The sequence below is a fragment of the Schistocerca cancellata genome, chromosome 6 (assembly GCF_023864275.1).
Source record: "Schistocerca cancellata isolate TAMUIC-IGC-003103 chromosome 6, iqSchCanc2.1, whole genome shotgun sequence".
NCBI lineage: Eukaryota > Metazoa > Arthropoda > Insecta > Orthoptera > Acrididae > Schistocerca > Schistocerca cancellata.
This window is the reverse complement of record NC_064631.1, coordinates 658,282,041-658,303,677: the sequence shown is the minus strand read 5'-3', so window position 1 is coordinate 658,303,677 and position 21,637 is coordinate 658,282,041. Positions and strand designations below refer to the sequence as shown.

Below are 21,637 nucleotides of genomic sequence, written 5' to 3'. Positions count from 1 at the left end.
TGATTGATAGAGTTGTTGAATGTCCTCCTCAGAGTTACCGTGACAAATTCTGACAAATTGGTGCGATAGGTCGTCAAAATACCGAGCTGGCTGGAGAGCCCTATCCATGATGCTCCAAACTTTCTCAATTCGAGAGAGATCCGGCGACTTTTCTGGCCGAGGTAGTGTCAGGCAAGCCAGAAAACAAGCAGCAGAAACTCTCACCCTGTGTGTGGGCGGGCTATACCTTCCTAAAATGTAAGACGAGGATGGATTACTATGAATGGCAACAAAACGGAGCGTAGAAAATCATCGACTTACGGCTGCGCTGTAAGGGTATTGTGGATGAGAACCAAAGGCGTTCTGCTGTGAGAACAAGTGGCACCCCAGACCATCAGTCCTAGCTCTGGGGTCGTGTAACGGGCGACATTCAGTTTGGTACCCCATCGCTGTCGGCGACGTGTCCACAAACGACTTCGCTGCTCATTGGGGTTCCAATTGAAGCGGAACTCATCACTGAAGCCAATTATAGTCCAGTCAATGATATTCCAGGCCGAAGACGTGTCGGGAGACGCCCTGAGCAGTGATGGCACACCGACCTGAATGTTGCCTGCCATATGGCCCGACAATCAGGAGTAATCGGGTAGGGTCTCATTTATTTTCATAGCAAGAACCCCTTTGGTTGCCATCCGTGGCACCATTACAGCACTGCGGTATGTCGACGACATTCTACGTCTCGGTATGTTGTCATTCATGGCAAGCCATCCTGAGCTTACATTTCAGCAAGATAATACTCACCCGCTCACGGCGTGAGTTTCTAATGCTTGTGTCCGTGCTTCCAAAACCCTACCCTGCCCAACAAGGTCACCGGATCTCTCCCTAATTGAGAAAGTTTGGAGCATTATGGGCAGGACCCTCGCACCAGCTCGGAATTTTGACGATCTAAAGCGTCAGTTGGATAAAATTTGACATGTTGTCCATCAGGAGGGCATACAGCTCTATCAATCAATACGCAGCCGAATGACTGCTTGCATAAGGGCAAGAGGTGGACCAGCGCGTTATTGACTTGTCTGTTTGTGATCCTACGACTCATCTTAGAATATGGGTTAAAGAGAGGCAAGCCTTTGGTTAGCAGACTTACAGAAGCTTTTGACAATGTTGACAGAAATACTCTCTTTGAACTTCTGATGGAAGCAGGGGTAAAATACCGGGAGCGAAAGGCTATTTACAACTTCTGCGGAAACCAGACGGCAGTTGTAAGAGTAGAGGAGCATGAAGGGAAGCGGTGGTTGAGAATGGAGTGAGACGAGCTTCTAGCCTGTCCCCGATGTTAATCAATATGTACACTGAGCAGACAGTAAAGCAAACCAAAACAAAACATTGAGCAGTGACTGAAGTTCAGAGAGAAGAAATAAAAAGTTTGAAGCATGCCGATGACATTTTAATTCTGCCACAGATAGCAAAAGACTTGGAAGAGCAGTTGAACAGAATAGACAGTGTCTTGAAAGGATGATATAAGATGAATATCGGTAAAAGCAGAACAGGGATAAAGGAATGTAGTCGAATAAAATAAGGTGATTAGATTAGGAAACGAGGCAGCTTAGTAGATGGTTTTGGTATTAGGATCGCAAAACAACTTATGATGGTCGAAGTAGAGAGAATATAAAATGAAAACTAATAATGGAAAGAAAAGATTTGTTAATGTCGAACATAGACTCACCTGTTACTAAGTCTTTTGTAAAAGTATTTGTATGGTGTATAAGCATGTATGGAGGAGAAACATGGACGATAAATATGTTAGACGGGAAGAGAATAAAAGCTTTGTAACGTGGCGATACAGAAGAATGCTGAAGAATGGATGGGTAGCTCACATAAGTAATGAATAGATATTCGTATCTACTTCACATTACAAGAAATAAAAATTACATTACATGGGTCTATCTTTTTGAATAACCCAGTACTTTCAGGAAGACTATACACCATGTCGTTGCTCCCGACATGTACAGGAAACATATGAGGATAAATTCGAGGACATCAAGGTGCTTATACACACTCGCGAAGCGAACACAAGATCCAAGATGGGCGCCGAGTGTGATACAGAGGTATATCTCTATCACAAAGAATAGTTATTTAACAGTAAATAGTGTTCAGTTTAAATTTATTTTCTTTTTTATGTCCATTCTTCCAACGAAATAGAACATTCGGCGTCCGTAAAAGCCAGTGGATTTTTGAAAAAGAACTTGTGTTACGAGAAATCTCGACAGCAGCAACGTAGGCAGAAATTTTACGCGTTATAAACATCGAAAATTCTGTTAAAAATTTCTTAATAGTGTAACAAGCCTGTTACTAGTTTAATTAAAGTCTACTCTCCCTTTAAAAGTGCAATTAAAGGTTTCTAAATCTTATTTGCGAACACGTTTCGTGTTAGTTACTAGTTAGACAGATAATGATGAGGTATTGAACAGAATGGGGGAGATGAGAAGTTTGTACCACAACTCGACTAAAAGAAGGGATCAGTTGATAGGACGTCTCTGAGACAACAAAAGATCACCAATTAGTGTTAGAGTGAAGTGTGAGGAGTAAAAATAATAGAGGGGGGCCAAGGGATCAATAGAGTAAGGAGATGCCGAACAGTGTAGGTTGTAGTAGTTATTCGAAGATGAATAGGCTTGCACAGGATAGAGTAGCATGGGAAGCTGCATCAAATCAGTCTTCGGACTTCCTGTACACCTTACTCATGAATGAATCATCCAGTTTTTCTGAAATTGTGATCATTCATTTGGCTGTACATGTACAGCACATGTACCGATTTACATCCTATAATTACTTCGTGATACCTCTTTTTCGTCTTAAAGTGTACTACTCGAAACCATAAATGATTTTATTGTGAACTTGGTTACAGAAATCTGCATTCTGGCAGTTCCGGAAACGTTCCAACATGAAAATCATATCGTCACCATTCTGGAAATCACTGCCACGCAATGGTTTTTTCATCCCAAGAAAGAGGAAGAAGTCACTGGACACTATGTTCGGGAATGAGTGGGACAAGGCAAAATCTGGTAGCCCACGGAAGCTACGTGTGTGACGATATCCCGTGCATGGCTGTGACAGGTAGCTAGCATTCTTGGAACATGGCGAGTGGCGACTTTCGTTACGGTCAAAATGACGTGCAACATGTTCAAAACTGATACGTTACTGACTTACATCTTGTCCACTGTCGCCTCAATTGTGAGACGCTTGTTTTCGAACACCGGGGCTTCTACATCCCTTACGATTCCGTACTTATTGCAGTGAGATTTCGTTCTTCTCATCAAAGTCGTTTGATCACACAACGCCACCTAGCAACTGTGTTTTATTAGGGTAAATTTTTGCCGGTCGTTTCCAGAAACTACGCAGCGACTGTTGTAGCGCTGTTCCTCTTCAAATGAAGGAAACCAGTTACAACACGGCACTCCACCGCATCAAAGTTTTGCACTACTTTCGTTTGGCTTTCTAGCGGCGTGTGACGGTACTGTTGTGCGGTGACGTCATTGTGTGTCGTGACTGCAGACATGTAACTCCAAATAAGCTTAAATTTAACTAGGTAACTAGATTTTGAAGGCGGTAATTAAAAAGTTATGACTACCGTTGCTCCGTGCAACTTGTTGGTTGTTTTCAGGCTAAACTGGACTGAAACTGGCTTCGTATTCTAACTTCGTGTGTGTCTCTACTGTGATCCTGAACAATGTAACGGTTTTGATTACGTAAACACTGTATGTTAAAAAATTCGCCGAATGAATCTGAAATTGTACAACTATATTTGAAATGGCATTTTCCAAATGAAATAGAAAACCTAAAAAAGCAATACTAAATAAGCTATCCCGTGAAATTCTGTATTGTGTACTGCAATGAACAGTGCTACAATAAGTGGCAACAGAGCGCTTGACTTGTAGTTCCAATACACAAAGATAACAGAATAAAAATTCTTCATAAAATTACAAACTGCATTTTGAAAGAATAGATGTCCAAAATACTTCCATTGATACCGCCGTGTAAATTTACGTATGCAAACTGTCTAAAGTTCTAAACACTAAACGACAAACACTCACACACACACACACACACACACACAGACACACACACACACACACACACACACGCACACACGCACGCACGCACGCACACATACACATACACATGCACGCACGTACGAATGTAACGTTGTTCTGTGGGAATGAGGTTACCTGTGGCAATGAAAACTCGGTACTGCTCTAAAGTGGTGGACTTTAAAATGTAGCGCAGGAGCAAACCAACTAAAGAAAAGGAAGCCTTGCACAACTACAATGCAAACAGGTGAAGATATGCAGAGCAGATTATGCTTTACTTTTAGCCAATGTGTTCGGCGAAGTGCAATGCAGCATCACATAATTACGGAACAAAATTTTTGTGACAAGACGGTGGGAGGTACTGCATTTATTGGCTGACTGAAAAGAGACTACAAAACTTATAGTATAAAATTCGGGTGCCTTAACAATTACAATCGTCTTTACAAAAATCACTTCTTATTAAAAGAATATTACTCTGCCAAGAAATTAGGTAACGGAAAAGGTAAAGGATTGGTAAAGTTGTAGCTTCTGAATGCAAGTCATGTGAACAGATAATTTTGCTTCGTCACGATTCAACGGTCCAACAAACTAACCCGAAGCAATAAAGATAAATGCTAAAACTAGGATTTTTTTAAACACATTATAAATTACGCACAAGCAAGCAATGAAACGTGTAACCCGTCTTTACATATATGTTTCCTCTTTTTTTTAAAAAAAAAAGAAAGAAAGAAAGGAAGCTAAAATTTATTCGAACTGGCCATGAACAATTCCAACATTTCATATAAAATCACTAATTCTCTTTTTAAAGCACAAAAATTAAAGAAGAGAATAGTAAGAGCCAATGGAATATAGAATTATATGCAAAATATCAAGGCGCTTTATTCAAAGAGTTTCTAACGAACGTCCGTTTTGTTTAATAATTATTATATTAACACAACGCACGTATTTTTAACATCTTCCGCGTCTGTTAGTCTCCTCCATTTGTGAATCTTTGGCAGCTGGGTGTCTTTGTGTTCGAGGTCTTAGTGTCCAAGTTGTTTTGAATATTCCCGACTCTTACTTTCATCCGCCACTGCATGAAATAGTTAACATCACTTAAACAGGGTTAATTAAAAGTAAATTTCTTTGACTTTCGGTTTGGACATTTTTTATCGGTCCCAAGTATGAACATCCTCCATAGTAAATCATATCAAATAAACTGCGTTGAATTAACCCTGTGACCTCTAAAGGAATTAAATCGGTGTACGTATGCTACGCAAAATCAAAGATATCAATTCGTTTCGAAACACGAAGCGGCCGCCTTGTAACTGTTAATGTGCATGTTTGGCAGCAACCGATAAACAACGCCGCTAGCTGATGGTAATAATTTGAATTTAAACTTACTGACTGCAGTGAAAGCTAGAATTGTGTCGCCTGGCTTTCACGTATCTCGACGAGGTGAAGAATAACGGCTGGGCATCGGAAAAGGACATTACACCTTCGCTGGTCGTGGAAGTACCGGGAGGCAGCGATAGGGGGCGTCAGAAGTGACAACATTACCTGAAAATCTTCGCAATTCTCAATTTTGTCTTTACAAAATTATGTTTACAACTTCTCAGTAACTTGACTAACACCTGACTCTCGCACTTACTTCATTCTGAATTCTCGCTGGGAATGACAATCCGACTCAAACCGAAGATCGCACTGTTTGTGCGCAGGACCGTGTGAAGTAACATTTTGAGTATTGAAGACTTTGAAACTTCCTGGCAGATTAAAACTGTGTGCCCGACCGAGACTCGAACTCGGGACCTTTGCCTTTCGCGGGCAAGTGCTCTACCATCTGAGCTACCGAAGCACGACTCACGCCCGGTACTCACAGCTTTACTTCTGCCAGTATCTCGTCTCCTACATTCCAAACTTTACAGAAGCTCTCCTGCGAACCTTGCAGAACTAGCACTCATGAAAGAAAGGATATAGCGGAGACATGGCATAGCCACAGCCTGGGGGATGTTTCCAGAATGAGATTTTCACTCTGCAGCGGAGTGTGCGCTGATATGAAACTTCCTGGCAGATTTCATATCAGCGCACACTCCGCTGCAAAGTGAAAATCTCATATTGAAGACTTTGTTTGAAAATATCCATCGTTAAGGTATGAAGTGTGATATATCCAATGAAAGTAGATTATCTTTCATTGAATACCAAAACTAAGGTGTAAAGCCTACAGCTGCTAGGTCTCCCAAATATCCACCTACAGCTTTCATAAAGTCATCATTGGATTCCAAATATCTCCTAGCAACAAATTGCGTTACATTTGGAAATAGCATTATGTGTGTGGGTGCCATCACCTCAGGTTTTTAATAGAGAATTTTGTGGGGGGGCCTCTAACTCATAGCATTTTAGGAAATAAATCTTCCACAGCTACACTGTATTTGTTTATTTATTAAGTCACAACTAGCTTTAAGGCTGAAGCCCCATTATCAGCTGCTCATTCTCCTTGTACCAAGACCTAAGTTCTTATTGTGTTTCCTGACTCCTAGAGAAGGCTGATTGAACCCTTGACTGAGGCACCTCGGCCGTGAAACCAGTTGTGACTAAATATACAGGGTGAGTTACTAACTATTGCCACCTAGAATAACTCCGAAAGTATGATCGTAGCTGAAAAGTTTCTGGGACAAATGTTGCATGGGACAACGGGGGCCATAATATGACGTTGGTTTTTTGTTGTCCCACAAACTTTTCAGCTTCTATCATACTTCCGGAGTTATTCTTGGCATAAAGAAATATTGTGTAGCTGTGGAAAAGTTATTTACTGTATAGCACAAGTGCTTTTTACAATTGGTATTTCACGTCAAATAGATTTGTGACTAGATGGACTGTCCTGATGAAATATCACTTTATGTTCTTTCCTTATCCCGGACCCTTCTCACTATCTTCTTTCCGCTTCCATAGTTTAAATTCGTGCTTAACCGGGACTTGGACCCGAACTTCATGCTTATCCCGGTCAATCGCCTTAAGAAATAGAACACCTGAGCACCTCTCCAGGACTGACACCGACCTTCATCGTCACGAGGCTCGATTCATGATGTGTCACATATCTTCAATTGTCACTACATATTTACTATGTTGCAAGTTCAGCTTTTCTGTAGGCCTTGCAGCCATATTATTCAACTCGTTGTATCTTCATTGCTTTCATCCTCATTAACTCATTCATTTTTTTTTCATTGCATTTCAGTTCATAGTTTTCATCATTATTAATGTACATTTCAACCTCAGGCCATCAAGTGATGTAATGCTATATGTAATGATAGAATAATATTTTTTGTAGTTATGAAACGAAAAAATACGGATTTGACACATATTTTAGCAGTTCAGTATTTTAATTGTTCTGTACTATGATCGTAGGTGTTAACAAAGTATATATAACGTATTAGAGGTGATGTTGCATTACATTGTTATTGTTTTACTTTGATTTTTATCTATGGTCGCTTTTCGTACTGTCGTATTATGTTAACAAAGTTATCGAGACAGTGTTCATGTTCATCCACACGCAATTCTAAACATCGTAGTAAAGAACTGTCAAAATACTGAACTGTCAAAACATTTGTCAAAAATGTACTTTTAGATTTCGTAATTATAAAAAATATAATACTTACCATGACATGATAGAAATAATTTACTACAGATGCACTATGGTCGCCATTTCCAACTAGACGTAAGTACCAATGCAAATGTGAACATAAAAAATCCACAATTTACGTAAGGATAAACACCAATGTTATTTTCTCAGGTCACTTGATAATTACAGTGAGCCTAAACAAGGCTGTCGTGTAAAACATGTAATTAAAATATTTAGTAAAAAAATACATCATAACATTTTTACCAGATGGCCGTTGCAGTATGCGTAGTCTCTGTAAATGCAAAGCATTCAATAGTTTTTTGTTACACACTTTGCAACGTAGTAAAATGAGAAGTATCCCTGATATATGACGGAAATAAATAGCCATGAGCTTCCCGATAGACGAAAACAAACTTCGCCTTTGAAACTTCCTGACAGATTAAAATTGCATGCCAAAGTGAGACCCTAACAGCAGTCAAATGTTCAAATGTGTGTGAAATCTTATGGAACTTAACTGCTAAGGTCATCATTCCCAAAGCTTACACACTACTTAACCTAAATTATCCTAAGGACAAACACACCCACCCATGCCCGAGGGAGGACTCGAACCTCCTCCGGGACCAACCGCATACTCCATGACTGCAGCGCCATCGACCGCTCGGCTAATCCAGCGCGGCGAACCGCAGTCTTGCTTTCCGCGATGATGCCCTCACTTAGTGAACTGCCATTACGACTCACGACCCACGCTCACAGCCTCTCGGTGCAGGAGGAAATTTTCAAAAGATAGAGACCAACGATATTTTTTGTTTTTTTTCCTATTTTCCCATTACTTTCGCTGCTGGTACGTTACTGATGTTCGTTTTGGACGTCTGTCTTATTCGCAGAAACACAGCCGGCCTCTGTGACCGAGCGGCTCTAGGCGCTTAAGTCCGGAACCGCGCTGCTGCTACGGTCGCAGGTTCGAATCCTGCCTCGAGCATGGATGTGTGTGATGTCCTTAGATTAGTTACGTTTAAGTAGTTCTCAGTTCTAGGGGACTGATGACCTCAGATATTAAGTTCCATAATGCTTAGCGCCATTTGAACCATTTTTTGAACTCGCAGAAACACAAATGATCTCTGGATACAGTTGAGGCATTTATTTCTGCATTTAACAAAGACTGTCTCCACCTGAAGTAATTTCATACTTAAAGCACTACGTAAAATGAAAACCATATTTATTTGTTGTTGTATGACTGTGGCCTACAGCCTTAAACACTGTATTCTGCAGTTTCTAGGAATTTTCGTATGTATTATTCGATATGGAGGCAAGGCCACGTTTGGCTTTCGACACCAATTTCTTCACTGTTCAAAATAAAGCAGCAGATTTCTGATACACGTTCACCAAATTTGATCGCATTTCTCTCGGTGACATACAACCCATGTGAGAGAAGTTTAGAGAGCACTGTTATTTCAGTTTATCCCTTTCAACGAAACACACAACATGATGACATTTAAACGCCAAGACGTAGGTAAACAGATAAAATAAGGTCATAGGTGTCAATATCACCTCTGTTCGTGGCAGAGAAACTTTCTTCCTACCCTCCTAAACCAAAAAAACAAGACGAAACATTTATCGACTGTGCAACTGGAGAAGCGATACGATCTTACCTATAAAAGGACAGAATCCTGACCGACAGGAACGCTAGAGCAGGTGATTCTGTCTGTTTATTAGTCATATTATACACCAAGTACAGAAATGAAAGTGTAGATTAGGGATTAACGTCCAGCCAGGGACGACGTCATGAGAAACCAAGCATAAGCTTGTATTGAGGGAGAATGAAGATGTAAATAAACATTCTCCTTTCAAGAAAACTGTCCTGCCGTTTGCCTTAAGACACGGAGAACCAAAATGTCGTTGGTCAGATGGGGATTTAAACCCTGAATCCTCGTAATTTTACTTCAGTGCCTTACTTAACGACTGATTTACAGAATGAAAATCCGCTTCAGTTGCTACTGTTTTTAAATTTATTCCGCGACTAGTTTTGAAGCTTAATGCTTCATCTCCAGGTGTCACCAAATAACTATGAAAACATAAATATGTAGCGGTAGGGCCAAGCAGTCATTGGCGATCACACCCACGTCAAAGAAACGCAGGGGAGCGTAGGATTGGGAATTACAGAGCCGAGAGAGCCCATATAGGGAGAGCCGCCATGTTTTTACCAAACTGCGCGCGGGACGTGCAATTAGGTAGCGACGCAAGCAGAAAGCTAGCCACATCACGAGTAGAACAAGGCAGGTGTTTGATACATGAGACCGAAGCAGATCTTCTAGCTTAATACTCGGTACATGATTAAAACAAATGCCATTCGTCTATATTTATATAGGCCAATAAATATGTGAGCACATGGAAGTATCGTGAAGCAGTGTGTATGTCTGCCGAATTTCAAAAGCTGTATTTTATGATGCTATATAAACATCGACAACTGATTAATGAGAAAAAGAAGTTTCATTTAATGTATCTCAGAGTACATGATGCTATTTCAGATTTTTCCGTGCGGATATTCATCGCTGAAATTGGTAAACTCTTGTCTCTTCCTGTCCCTACATAATGCATTTTAAGTGTTTGTCGATCTTATAACATTTTCTTATGTGGGCATAACATGTCATTCTGTACACAATTTTAGGAACTCTATACCTCAGAAAGTCGGAAAATATCAATACTTAGGTACTCTACTGAAACAGCAGAAAGTAATTCAAAATAGGTAACTGAATATCCGCACCATAATTATAATTTACAGGAATGTAAGCAGCCAAGACTACAGAGCCAAGTGCGAGTCGCCAGTAGGAAGTACGTAGACTTAGGGTTCCGTATACATGTTAAAACACGCCGTGTAGCATGAATTGTAGCTCTAGAACCGTTAAAAGTCTAGAAAATAACGTTCAAAAGAACCTGGATCGCGCAGTATTCGATCTCACGACCTTTGAATTACAAAGTTAAAACTCTACCCATGTGTTACAAAGCCACGATAGTATTACTGTAGTGTTCATATACTTTTACTTTCATGGAGGCGATGTAAAAAAGATTGTTCTTTAAGTTTTTAATTTCGTTTTGTAGGCTTTATAAGCACATAGAAAGAAATTGATTGTTCGACACACAAAGAAACCAAACGAGGTTTCTAACAGTCTCTTCATTTCTTGAGAAAACGAGCATCTTCACATCGGCTTTGGCACCCAACAGCGGAGCAACCAGGCATTCCTCTTGACTGTCCTTGATGATTTTGTAATTCATATTATCAGTGACGCTCAGTAAATCACTTTAAATAAAAATATTGCCTCTAAAATTGCTGTGAAGTTCTAAAAGTATCGTCATAAATCCGATCAACAGAGTGACTGTAAGGTAATTTACGTAAATAGAACCGGCAGAGAACATGCAAAAGTCCTTCAATATTACCGTATTACAGCCTGCACACAATTGTACAATGGAATTGGTGTTCGAAGCGTTGAAGAGAACCAATGGTACAGATCACACACGGTATATACTTATACTAGTACCAAGTCAGCGTCAGTTTGGCAAAAACATGGCGTCCTTAGCTCTTAGCCAATCGGCGACGCTATCACCATTGGCCACTCTCTCCCTCTCTAACAGCGCCCACCTGGTCAGCACTACACAGAATTGTCCAAATTTTTATTCATCAAATGTAAGTGAATGTGAGTAGGTCTGCTAAAGAAGGTGACGCAATGGTACCATTCACAGCAATGAAGGAGATACATGGCTGCTAGTCTGCCTTCTCGTACACTTGGAACTCACGGTACATAACAATCTGCAGTGACGGTTTTGACTCTAGACCAGACACGAAATTATGTTAGTCTGATTGGCGGAGAGTAAGTACCGGACTAACTATCTTCTTTCATTTTCTTACAACAATACTAAAAAAATTTCCATACACAGTTACTGGTTTCGACACGGCAGCGCGTTCTTCATCATGAGCCGAAATGCGAGAAGATTTGAATGCAGGACGCCGGTATCTGGAGCGAAGGAGTTCCAGAGGGTTGAGGTCGCGACTCTGGGCAGGCCAGTCCGCTTCAGGGACGTTATTGTGCCCAACCTGTTGCCTCACAGATTCCGCATTGTGGCCGAACGCATTGTCATGCTGATCGTCATCGTCTGCGTATTGTTCGTCTAATGTATGCCGTACACAATGCTGAAAATGTGTTGATATCCTTCCGGATGTAGCGTCTTATTAAGCCGTTAAGGGGACTGTACTCTAGCCACTAGAACCCCCCCCCCCCCCCGCTCACCATACCGTAACACCCACTCCTCCGTACTTTAATGATGGCAGGTAACATTATCCTAACCGAGACGTATCCATCAGACTGTCACAGGATACAGAATGACTTGATACTCAAAGTCACTGGTTTCCAGCCATAGACTGTCCAGTGGCATCCATATTTATGCTACCTCAAGCATCACTTTGCAACGATTGTAGAAATGTGAGGCTAATGAGAAGCTGCTAGATCACTGTACTCGCTTATTTTTCACTCTCTTTTCACAGTCACTGTGCCCCGCTGGACTGTTGGTAGCACTTTGCAATTGAGGAGTGATTCCTTCCCCAAGTCGTTTTATACTTTCGCGGCCGCCTTTTGTGACGTCTCGCTGTCAATAATTCAGTACGTAGGGGTATCCGGAAACTTTTGATAATGTAGTACAGATAGTTACTTGTCACATTTTGCGGGTTCTATAACGATTGATGTAGCATCATCTTCGATATTTACAGACAGTCTAATGACGATCGCTGGTTGGTCGCAACTGCTAACGCATTTTGAAGTGATTTTTCGATTTATCTCGCTATAAAGTAGAAGCAGGTGTTGAACACATTTTTTGAATTCCGAAATGAAACAGTTGTCCGCTGTGTCCTTAATTTTGAGGTACACTGTAGGTAAAACATTTTCATCTGCAGGCAGTGTTATGCGCAAAGATCTCATTATTCACATTTTTGTACGAGGTGCATTCAAGTTCTAAGGCCTCCGATTTTTTTTTCTAATTAACTACTCACCCGAAATCGATGAAATTGGCGTTACTTCACGACGTAATCGCCCTGCAGACGTACACATTTTTCACAACGCTGACGCCATGATTCCATGGCAGCGGCGAAGGCTTCTTCAGGAGTCTGTTTTTACCACTGGAAAATCGCTGAGGCAATAGCAGCACGGCTGGTGAATGTGCGGCCACAGAGAGTGTCTTTCATTGTTGGAAAAAGCCAAAAGCCACTAGGAGACAGGTCAGATGAGTAGGGAGCATGAGGAATCACTTAAAAGTTGTTATCACGAAGAAACTGTTGCGTAACGTTAGCTCGATGTGCGGGTGCGTTGTCTTGGTGAAACAGCACACGCGCAGCCCTTCCCGGACGTTTTTGTTGCAGTGCAGGAAGGAATTTGTTCTTCAAAACATTTTCGTAGAATGCACCTGTTACCTTAGTGCCCTTTGGAACGCAATGGGTAAGGATTACACCCTCGCTGCCCCAGAACATGGACACCATCATTTTTTTAGCACTGGCGGTTACCCGAAATTATTTGATGGCGGCGAATCTGTGTGCTTCCATTGAGCTGACTGGCGCTTTGTTTCTGGATTGAAAAATGGCATCCACGTCTCATCCATTGTCATAACCGACGAAAAGAAAGTCCCATTCATGCTGTCATTGCGCGTCAACATTGCTTGGCAACATGCCACACGGGCAGCCATGTGGTCGTCCGTCAGCATTCGTGGCACCCACCTGGATGACACTTTTCGCATTTTCATGTCGTCATGCAGGATTGTGTGCACAGAACCCACAGAAATGCCAACTCTGGAGGCGATCTGTTCAACAGTCACTCGGCGATCCCCCAAAACAATTCTCTCCACTTCCTCGATCATGTCGTCAGACCGGCTTGTGTGAGCCCGAGGTTGTTTCGGTTTGTTGTCACACGATGTTCTGCCTTCATTAAACTGTCACACCCACGAACGCACTTTCGACACATCCATAACTCCATCACCACATGTCTCCTTCAACCGTCGATGAATTTCAATTGGTTTCACACCACGCAAATTCAGAAAACGAATGAATGCACGCTGTTCAAGTAAGGAAAACGTCGTCATTTTAAGTATTTAAAACAGTTCTCATGCTCGCCGCTGGCGGTAAAATTCCATCTGCCGTACGGTGCTACCATCTCTGGGACGTATTGACAATGAACGCGGTCTCATTTTAAAACAATGCGCATGTTTCTATCTCTTTCCAGTGCGGAGAAAAAAAATCGGAGGCCTTAGAACTTGATTGCACCTCGTATATGTCCCGTGTATTAATAAGATTGGCGATTAACTTTTGAGCGCCATTTTATCTTAGAATAAATTTTGCTGTCTCTCAGTGTCGCTATAGTTCAGCTATTCTTGATATGAGTCTCGCTGAATTTTAGTTTCCCCACATCTCAGTCGCTGCTTCTCAGTTTCACTGCATCCTGTAACGTAACCATTTCACCTGTAATAATCTGCCTTCGGTTGCTGCACCTTCGTCGAATCTGGCTGTAAGTTTGTTATATAGAAGTAGGCTATTTTAAATGATGTGCTCTACAAGAGATTTGCAGCTCACACACTTTAATCGCACATTAATCTTGAATAACCGACAGTTTATGGCCATATCGAGTCTCATCCGTCATAATTTATGCACAAATAAACAGTTAGCCACAGACTACACTCAATTGATGCCCTATAATATGATTGTTCGAGTGCAGTAACCTAACACAAAAATAACACAAAATTTCTTCAAGTGTGACAAACACAGTAACTGATTAAAGTTCTTATATCACTGTCCTTCCAAGTAGACAGTCATATCGAAACGAACGCACTGTGCACAGTAAGTATAAACTTTACAGTCCAATGCTAATGCCACAGTTTGCATTATTGGAGTTTGGAACAATCTATAATAATAATTACACATTCATTGTCCAGTTAATCGTTTAAGAAGTAAAAAAAAAATGATTTTCTGGCTGCGAAATTTAGATTGAACTTGGCATATTTTTCGATTTGCCATCTGTGCTGACATATCTGCTGCATATTTATTCGTTTGGCGGACACAGATGTTGCCCCTTTCAAACTCACCGAAGACTCACTTAAAATGGCTTCTGATGAGTTCCTTTTATGCGATTACTGTAATTATAGCTATATTAAACAGTTGTTGCCTACGGTATTTTCAAAACTCACGATAAACGATATGCTTTTCTGAGTAACTGAATAGTGGGAGATAATCGTTTTAACTAGTACTTTGAGGAAAAATAAGAGTTTCTACTGAAATACGCTGGCTAGTTCGCCTAAATGTGGAATTCTGTTTCGGTAACAATATTTTTACTTAGGATGTTAATTATCCTGAAACTAAATGTTTTCGTCATTACTTGTAGTGATGCTTAACTTACATATAAAATCTACTTTCTCAGGAAGACAGTAATGGGATACAGCATGACGACATCTAAAATAACTGGTATTTTGTAATTATCACAGTTGTTACGTAAACTAGTCACGCCAATGGATTATAATTAACCAACATAATGTAGCAGATAATAAGGTTAGATTGGCTAAGCCTTAAGTTAATATTCAAGATTTTTGGTAATGTGCGCATGCTACATAAATGGTCATGTCGAAGATATCTGCAAAAAAGAAACATTATTTTGGGGGAAGAAAAACATAATAGCTGGAAGGAATCCAAATGCTTTGTTACAATCTCACAAGGAAACATCAACTAAACCTTATATTTTAAGGAGAAGAAAGTACACTTGCATGATATCAGTTCCGGCAATCGATCCCGTTAGAAAGTTTGGGCCGTAATTCTGATAGCAAACAATCATGTCCATCTGAGAGTACAGCTGTTAAACTTCACGTGTACCAGTTGTTTCTAATTCTGTGTACCTTACTCGTACTGCAGCTGCCTGATGCCCGACGAATAAACACAGGCAGTGCAGATTTATTATAAAATTAAGTCAACAATTTTTCATTTACAATATAATCGTGCCAATCTCGTTGAAGAAAAACTCAAGGCGTTGAAAAATAATTGAAGGCGTTTTTCCAGGGAGGCAGAAGTATGCCGTTGTCAAACCCCTGTTTAAGAGAAGATGATAAGAGAGATGTCAACGACGACCGAGCTCTTACACTGCTTGTATCATTTTCCAAACTTTTTGAGAAGGTGATGTATTCTGGAGTAGTATCTCACATAAGCAACAATAATATCCACAGCAAATCACAGTTTGGATTTCAGAAGAATTTCTCTACTGACAATGAGGTTTTACAGGGCTCAATGTTAGGTCTACTATTGTTCCTCATATATTTAAATGACCTTCCGACCGATGCACAACAAGCAGACTTACTTATTTTTGAACATGACACTAGTATTGTAATCAGTCTGAGCATACATACAGAAATAGAAGAAATGGTCAACATGTTCTCCGAAGTACCATTGACTGGTTTTCTGAGAATGGACTCACACTCAGTTTTAAAAAACACAACGTATTTAGTGCTGCGCATCTAAAGGTACTATATCAGTGACAAGTGTAACAAATCGTGAGGAAGTAATAAATAGGATTAGAACATGAATTCCTTACGTTTCCATGGTGATGACAATTTAAACTGGAAAATTTACATTTTGGAATCCCCAGAACAACTTAGTTCAGCCGCATTTGCAGTTATAATGATGAGGAATCTTCGGAAGAGACAAATCAGTAAGTTGACATATGTTACATACTTCCATTCAGTAATCTCATATGGAATAATGTCCTGTGGTAGCTCACCTTCAAGAAGGGAAGTCTTCATTGCTCAAAAAAGTACTGTAAGAATAACATGTGGTGTTCTCCCACGATCATGTTGTGGATATCTGTTCAAAGAGATGAGCATTCTGACTACTGCTTCACAGCATATTTAGTCCCTCATGAAGTTTGTTGTAAACAGTCGATTACAGTTGAAAAGGAACAATGATGGACCTGCTTGTAATGACACAACTAAAAGGAAAAATGTCATTCATTACTCCGAATTAAGGTTATCTTAACCACAAAAAGGCGTACACAAAACAGAAAGTAAAACTGTTGATCACTTTCTCAGTGTTATAAAATATCACACAGACAGCATATTAAAATTTGAAAACAAACTGAGAATGTTTTTCATTGACCAGTCTTACTTCGTAGAAGAATTTCTATTACTCGAATGTGTAAAAGCTGATGCGCAAGAATTAACTCACATCCGTATTTCTTTTAAGTTATAAATGTCAACATGCAGCCACATTTCCTAATTAATTTGTGATGTGAGCGTAAAATGTCTCGTTCTACAACACTTAGATTTATCGTGAAAAATGACCCATGGAACGCGAAACTAACTAGTGCATCTCCTGCAAATGTACCTTCACTTTAGCAGCGCTAGCTTTAAAATCCAAAGAAAATAACGTACAGCAGCGATGTCGATAAATATAAAGTTCTACGCTACCTGCTTAATGACACACTCATTAGTTTCATTCATTGGCACTGCATTTGTGAATCGCAAAATAAAAGTATTCAAAGCAAAGAGATCGCTGGTTGCATTAAAAACCGCACACCTTATCTCAGTGAACAAAGCATGTTACCACTGTCAAACCGTATTTCATAAACCTCTTACTGTACACGGTAGTTCGTATCATAAGCGGCTACATTGTGTGGGGGGAGGGGGGGGGGAGGAGAGTGCGCACAAGTTTAAAAGCTTTACTTTAAAAAGGTCAAAACTGTGTACAATGAAAATTGTGACCCAAATTTTCGTGCGGGATCCATTGCTGAGGCTATTAATAAATTTGGACAGCATTGTCTGTGCTGCGCAGCGATCTGGTACTATATTTAGGTTAAAATTAGCAGTTGAAATCGAAATAATATTTATTTATTTACTAGTCTCGGCTTATCTTAAAACCATCTTCAGAATAAAGTATGTTCTTTGAGTAGGGTCCACCTGTACCAAAACTCAATTTTGATTTTTGTCCTAGACAAGTTTTACTTTAGTTGCAGCAATGAAACATGTCTGGGACAAAAAACAAAATTGTGTTTTGCTAAAGGCGGACTCCACTCAAAGAATATATGTTACTGTTAAAGCAAACACAGACAAAAGAATGAGATTTTCACTCTGCAGCGAAGTGTGCGCTGATATGAAACTTGCTGGCAGATTAAAACTATGTGCCGGACCGAGACTCGAACTCGTGACCTATGACTTTCGCGGGCAAGTGCTCTTATTGAAACTGTGTGCCGGACCGAGACTCGAACTCGGGACCTTTGGCTTTCGTGGGCATAGTTTGGAAGCTGTGAGACGAGGTACTGGCAGAAGTAAGGCTGTGAGGACGGGACGTGAGTCGTGCTTGGGAAGCTCTGTTGGTAGAGCACTTGCCCGCGAAAGGCAAAGGTCCCGAGTTCGAGTCTCGGTCCGGCACACAGTTTTAATCTGCCAGCAAGTTTCACAGACAAAAGAGCTTCAACATCAAGATGCTCATCTACAGAACTTTTGGCCCCGAATGGTGCTGGCGGGTCCTCGGTTTTCTCCTGATACCGTGGTCGCACACTGGCTGGCGAGACAGAGGAGCCGCCAGCACCAGCCATAGGGCCAAAAATACTGAAGATGGCTTTAACATAAGGAAACTCGTACATAAATAAATATTATTGCGATCTCGACTGTTGACCTAGAGATTGCTCGGGCTATTATCTTGCAAGTTGGCCTCTTCCTCCTCACGATATGAGGTCTAGTTGTTGATGCCTCCGCCGGCCGGGGTAGCCGGGCGGTTCTAGGCGCTACGGTCTGGAACCGCACGACCGATACGGTCGCAGGTTCGAATCCTGCCTCGGGCATGAATGTGTGTGATGTCCTTAGGTTAGTTAGGTTCAAGTAGCTCTAAGTTCTAGGGGACTGATGACCTCAGAAGTTAAGTCCCACAGTGCTCAGAGCCATTTGAACCACTTGTTGATGCCTCCTCAGCAGCCGCGCTGGCTCGCCAGTGTGTGGCCACGAGTTGTTGAGCCGGCACCCTCCCGTGTCGTGTGTTGCAGTCCCGCCGATGCTGTGGATCCCGCACCAGCTGGTGGGCGCGCCCCTGGGCTACAGCGTGACGCTGGAGTGCTTCACCGAGGCGCACCCCACCTCGCTCAACTACTGGACTCGCGAGGACGGCAACATGATCCACGACTCGGCGGGCAAGTACAGCATCTCCAACACGGCCGGGTCGCCCGCCTACAAGACGCACATGCGGCTCTCCATCATGAACATCCGCGAGGCCGACTACGGCACGTACAAGTGCGTCGCCAAGAACCCTCGCGGCGAGACGGACGGCACCATCCGGCTATACAGTGAGTGCGCGCTGCTGCGCCGCGCCCCAGCCAAAGCTCGCGCTCTCGCCACGCTTACCTCCACCAGGACCAGAGCAACGCGAGGGGCGCTCTCCTTATACTTGCAGTGTAACAGCTTCACAATTACTTCAACACGGAGCGAGAGTTGTAACAAGTTATTTCCACCTGAAAAGTATTTACACTGTAAGGCAAAAAAAGGTGTACCATGAACAAATAATCCAAATGGCACGGAAATTGCTAGATTAACAGACAGACAAATGATTACAATTTCAAATAATTTGAATGATTTATTAAAGAGAAATGAGCTCCACAAATTCAGCAAGTGGAAAACACACTGATCGACCTCTGGCCCTCATCCTCGAAATCCCGAGCTGCTTGGAGTTCCAGGCCGTAATGTTCCAAGCATTCTCAACTGGGGAGAGACCCAGCGACGTTGTTGGCCAAGATGGTGTCTGGCATGCCCGAAGATCAGCAGCAGATGGCTCTCGCCACGTGTGAACGGGCATTATCTTCCTGAAATATAAAGCTAGGACGGCTTTCCATGAAGGGCAACAAAAAGGGGCACAGTACGTCGTCGGACTACCCATATGCTCTAGGGGTGCCACGGATAACAACTAAAGCGATCCTGCTATGAGCATCACTCCTCCTTGTTTGGTCATATGGCGACAGACAGTCGGGCAGCTTCCACACCACTGTATGGGGCGTCTTCACACGCATCTATACTGGTCATCGGGGTTCATCACTGGAGACCATTGTACTCCAGTCAATGAGACTCTAGGCCGAAGACGTGTCTGGAAAGTGCCCAGACAGCAGTGATACCAACCTGCCTGTCGTCCGCCATGCTACCGGACAACCAGGACTAATGGATTGACGTGTCATTTAATTTCATAGTGTCACCCCTTTGGATGCCAGCTGCGGAAACCTTACAGTACAGCAGTACGTCGATGTTATTCTACGCCCCTTTCTGTTGCTCTTAATGGGAAGCCATTATGGGTTTACATTGCAGCAAGATAAAGTCCGCCCGCAGGCAGCTCGTGGTCGTGCGGTAGCGTTCTCGCTTCCCGCGCCCGGTTTCCCGGGTTCGATTCCCGGCGGGGTCAGGGATTTTCTCTGCCTCGTGATGATTGGGTGTTAGTTAGGTTTAAGTAGTTCTGGGTTCTAGGGGACTGATGACCATAGATGTTAAGTCCCATAGTGCTCAGAGCCATTTGAACCATCCGCCCGCAGGACGGGCACGAACGTCCAACCAAATCAGAATTTTGACGACCTAATGCCTCAATTAGACACAATTTAGCAGGATGTTCCTCAGTATTAAATTCAACAACTCTGTCAATCAATGGCAAACCGAATAACTGCTTGCATTAGAACCAGAGGAGCATCAACGCGTTAGCGACTTCCTCAGTTTGCTGAGCTCTTTCTCTTGAATAAATAGTACAATTTTTCTGAAATTATAATTTTTGGTTTGTCTGTACATATACATCATATCTACCGATTTCTCTTCCATTCGGGTAATTCGTTCGTGGTGCGTCGTTTTTTATGTATGAGAATGTGTATTTAGGATCCAGCGGGTGGACATAAATTCTCGCTCCCAGACTTCATATTTTCATTTGCAGCATATTAACACTACAAAAGCCATCTGTAATACAATTTCATGCTTGACATATTTTCGCTACAAAATATACATCAAATAATACCATTTTGCAATACTGTTAAGACGTGCACGACAAATATCTTCATTCAGGACAGTCTAACGTTCAGTCTCAATGCAGTGGGTAAATTATTGTCAATATTTACAGCCAATGCTCGCAGTCTGCTCTCATCCATTACAGCTCCCACGATTCCTCAATCAGCTCCAAAGTTCATGAGCGAACGCATATGTAGTATGCAACAGTGAAGGTTATGTACAGTGAAAAGTTGAAATCTGACCTACTAAGTGGAAGAAACCTGTACTACGTGCATCTAGTGCATACAGAAAACATGTGGAAACATGGATGTGTATAAAAGTGACCGCAAATGTAAGAAGCACGCAATCTTATCTTTGTAAAAAGCTAGGTAAATTAAGTGAGCTGCCAAAATTTTACAGATCTCCTATAAAAATATGAGTAATTAAAACCATTTTTGTACAAGTTATAAGGCTAGGTGCAAGTTTCACTGCTCCTCTTAATACTCACCAGCATTATACACTGAAGAGCCAAAGAAACTGGTACAGCTGCCTAATATCCTGTAGAGGCGCCGCGAGCACGCAGAAGTGCAGCAACAGGATGTGGCAAGTACTCGACTAATGTCTGAAGTAGTGCTAGGGGGAACTGACACCATGAATCCTACAGGGCCGTCCATAAATCCACAAGAGTAAGAGGGGATGGAGATCTGGAGATCTCTTCTGAACAGCACATTGCAAGGCATCCCATATATGCTCTATAGTGTTCATGTCTGGAGAGCTTGGTGGCCAGCAGACGTGTTTAAACTCAGAAGAGTGTCGCTGGAGCCACTCTGTAGCAATTCTGGGCGTATAGGGTGTCGCATTGTCCTGCTGGAATTGATCAAATCCGTCGGAATGCACAATGGACATGAATGGATCCAGCTGGTCAGAAGAATGCTTACGTGCATGTCACCTGTCAGAGTCGTATCTAGACGTATCA

At 41.8% G+C, this 21,637-nt stretch overlaps 1 protein-coding gene across 1 annotated transcript in view; it reads left to right on the top strand.

Annotated features, from left to right (window-relative positions):
• LOC126190988 (lachesin-like) overlaps positions 1-21,637 on the top strand; it is a 979,391-nt gene that overhangs the window by 739,662 nt on the left and 218,092 nt on the right. The window contains exon 5 of the mRNA XM_049931664.1: positions 18,702-18,998. Within this exon, the coding sequence (XP_049787621.1) occupies positions 18,702-18,998 (297 nt within the window). The remainder of the gene's footprint in view (positions 1-18,701; positions 18,999-21,637) is intronic.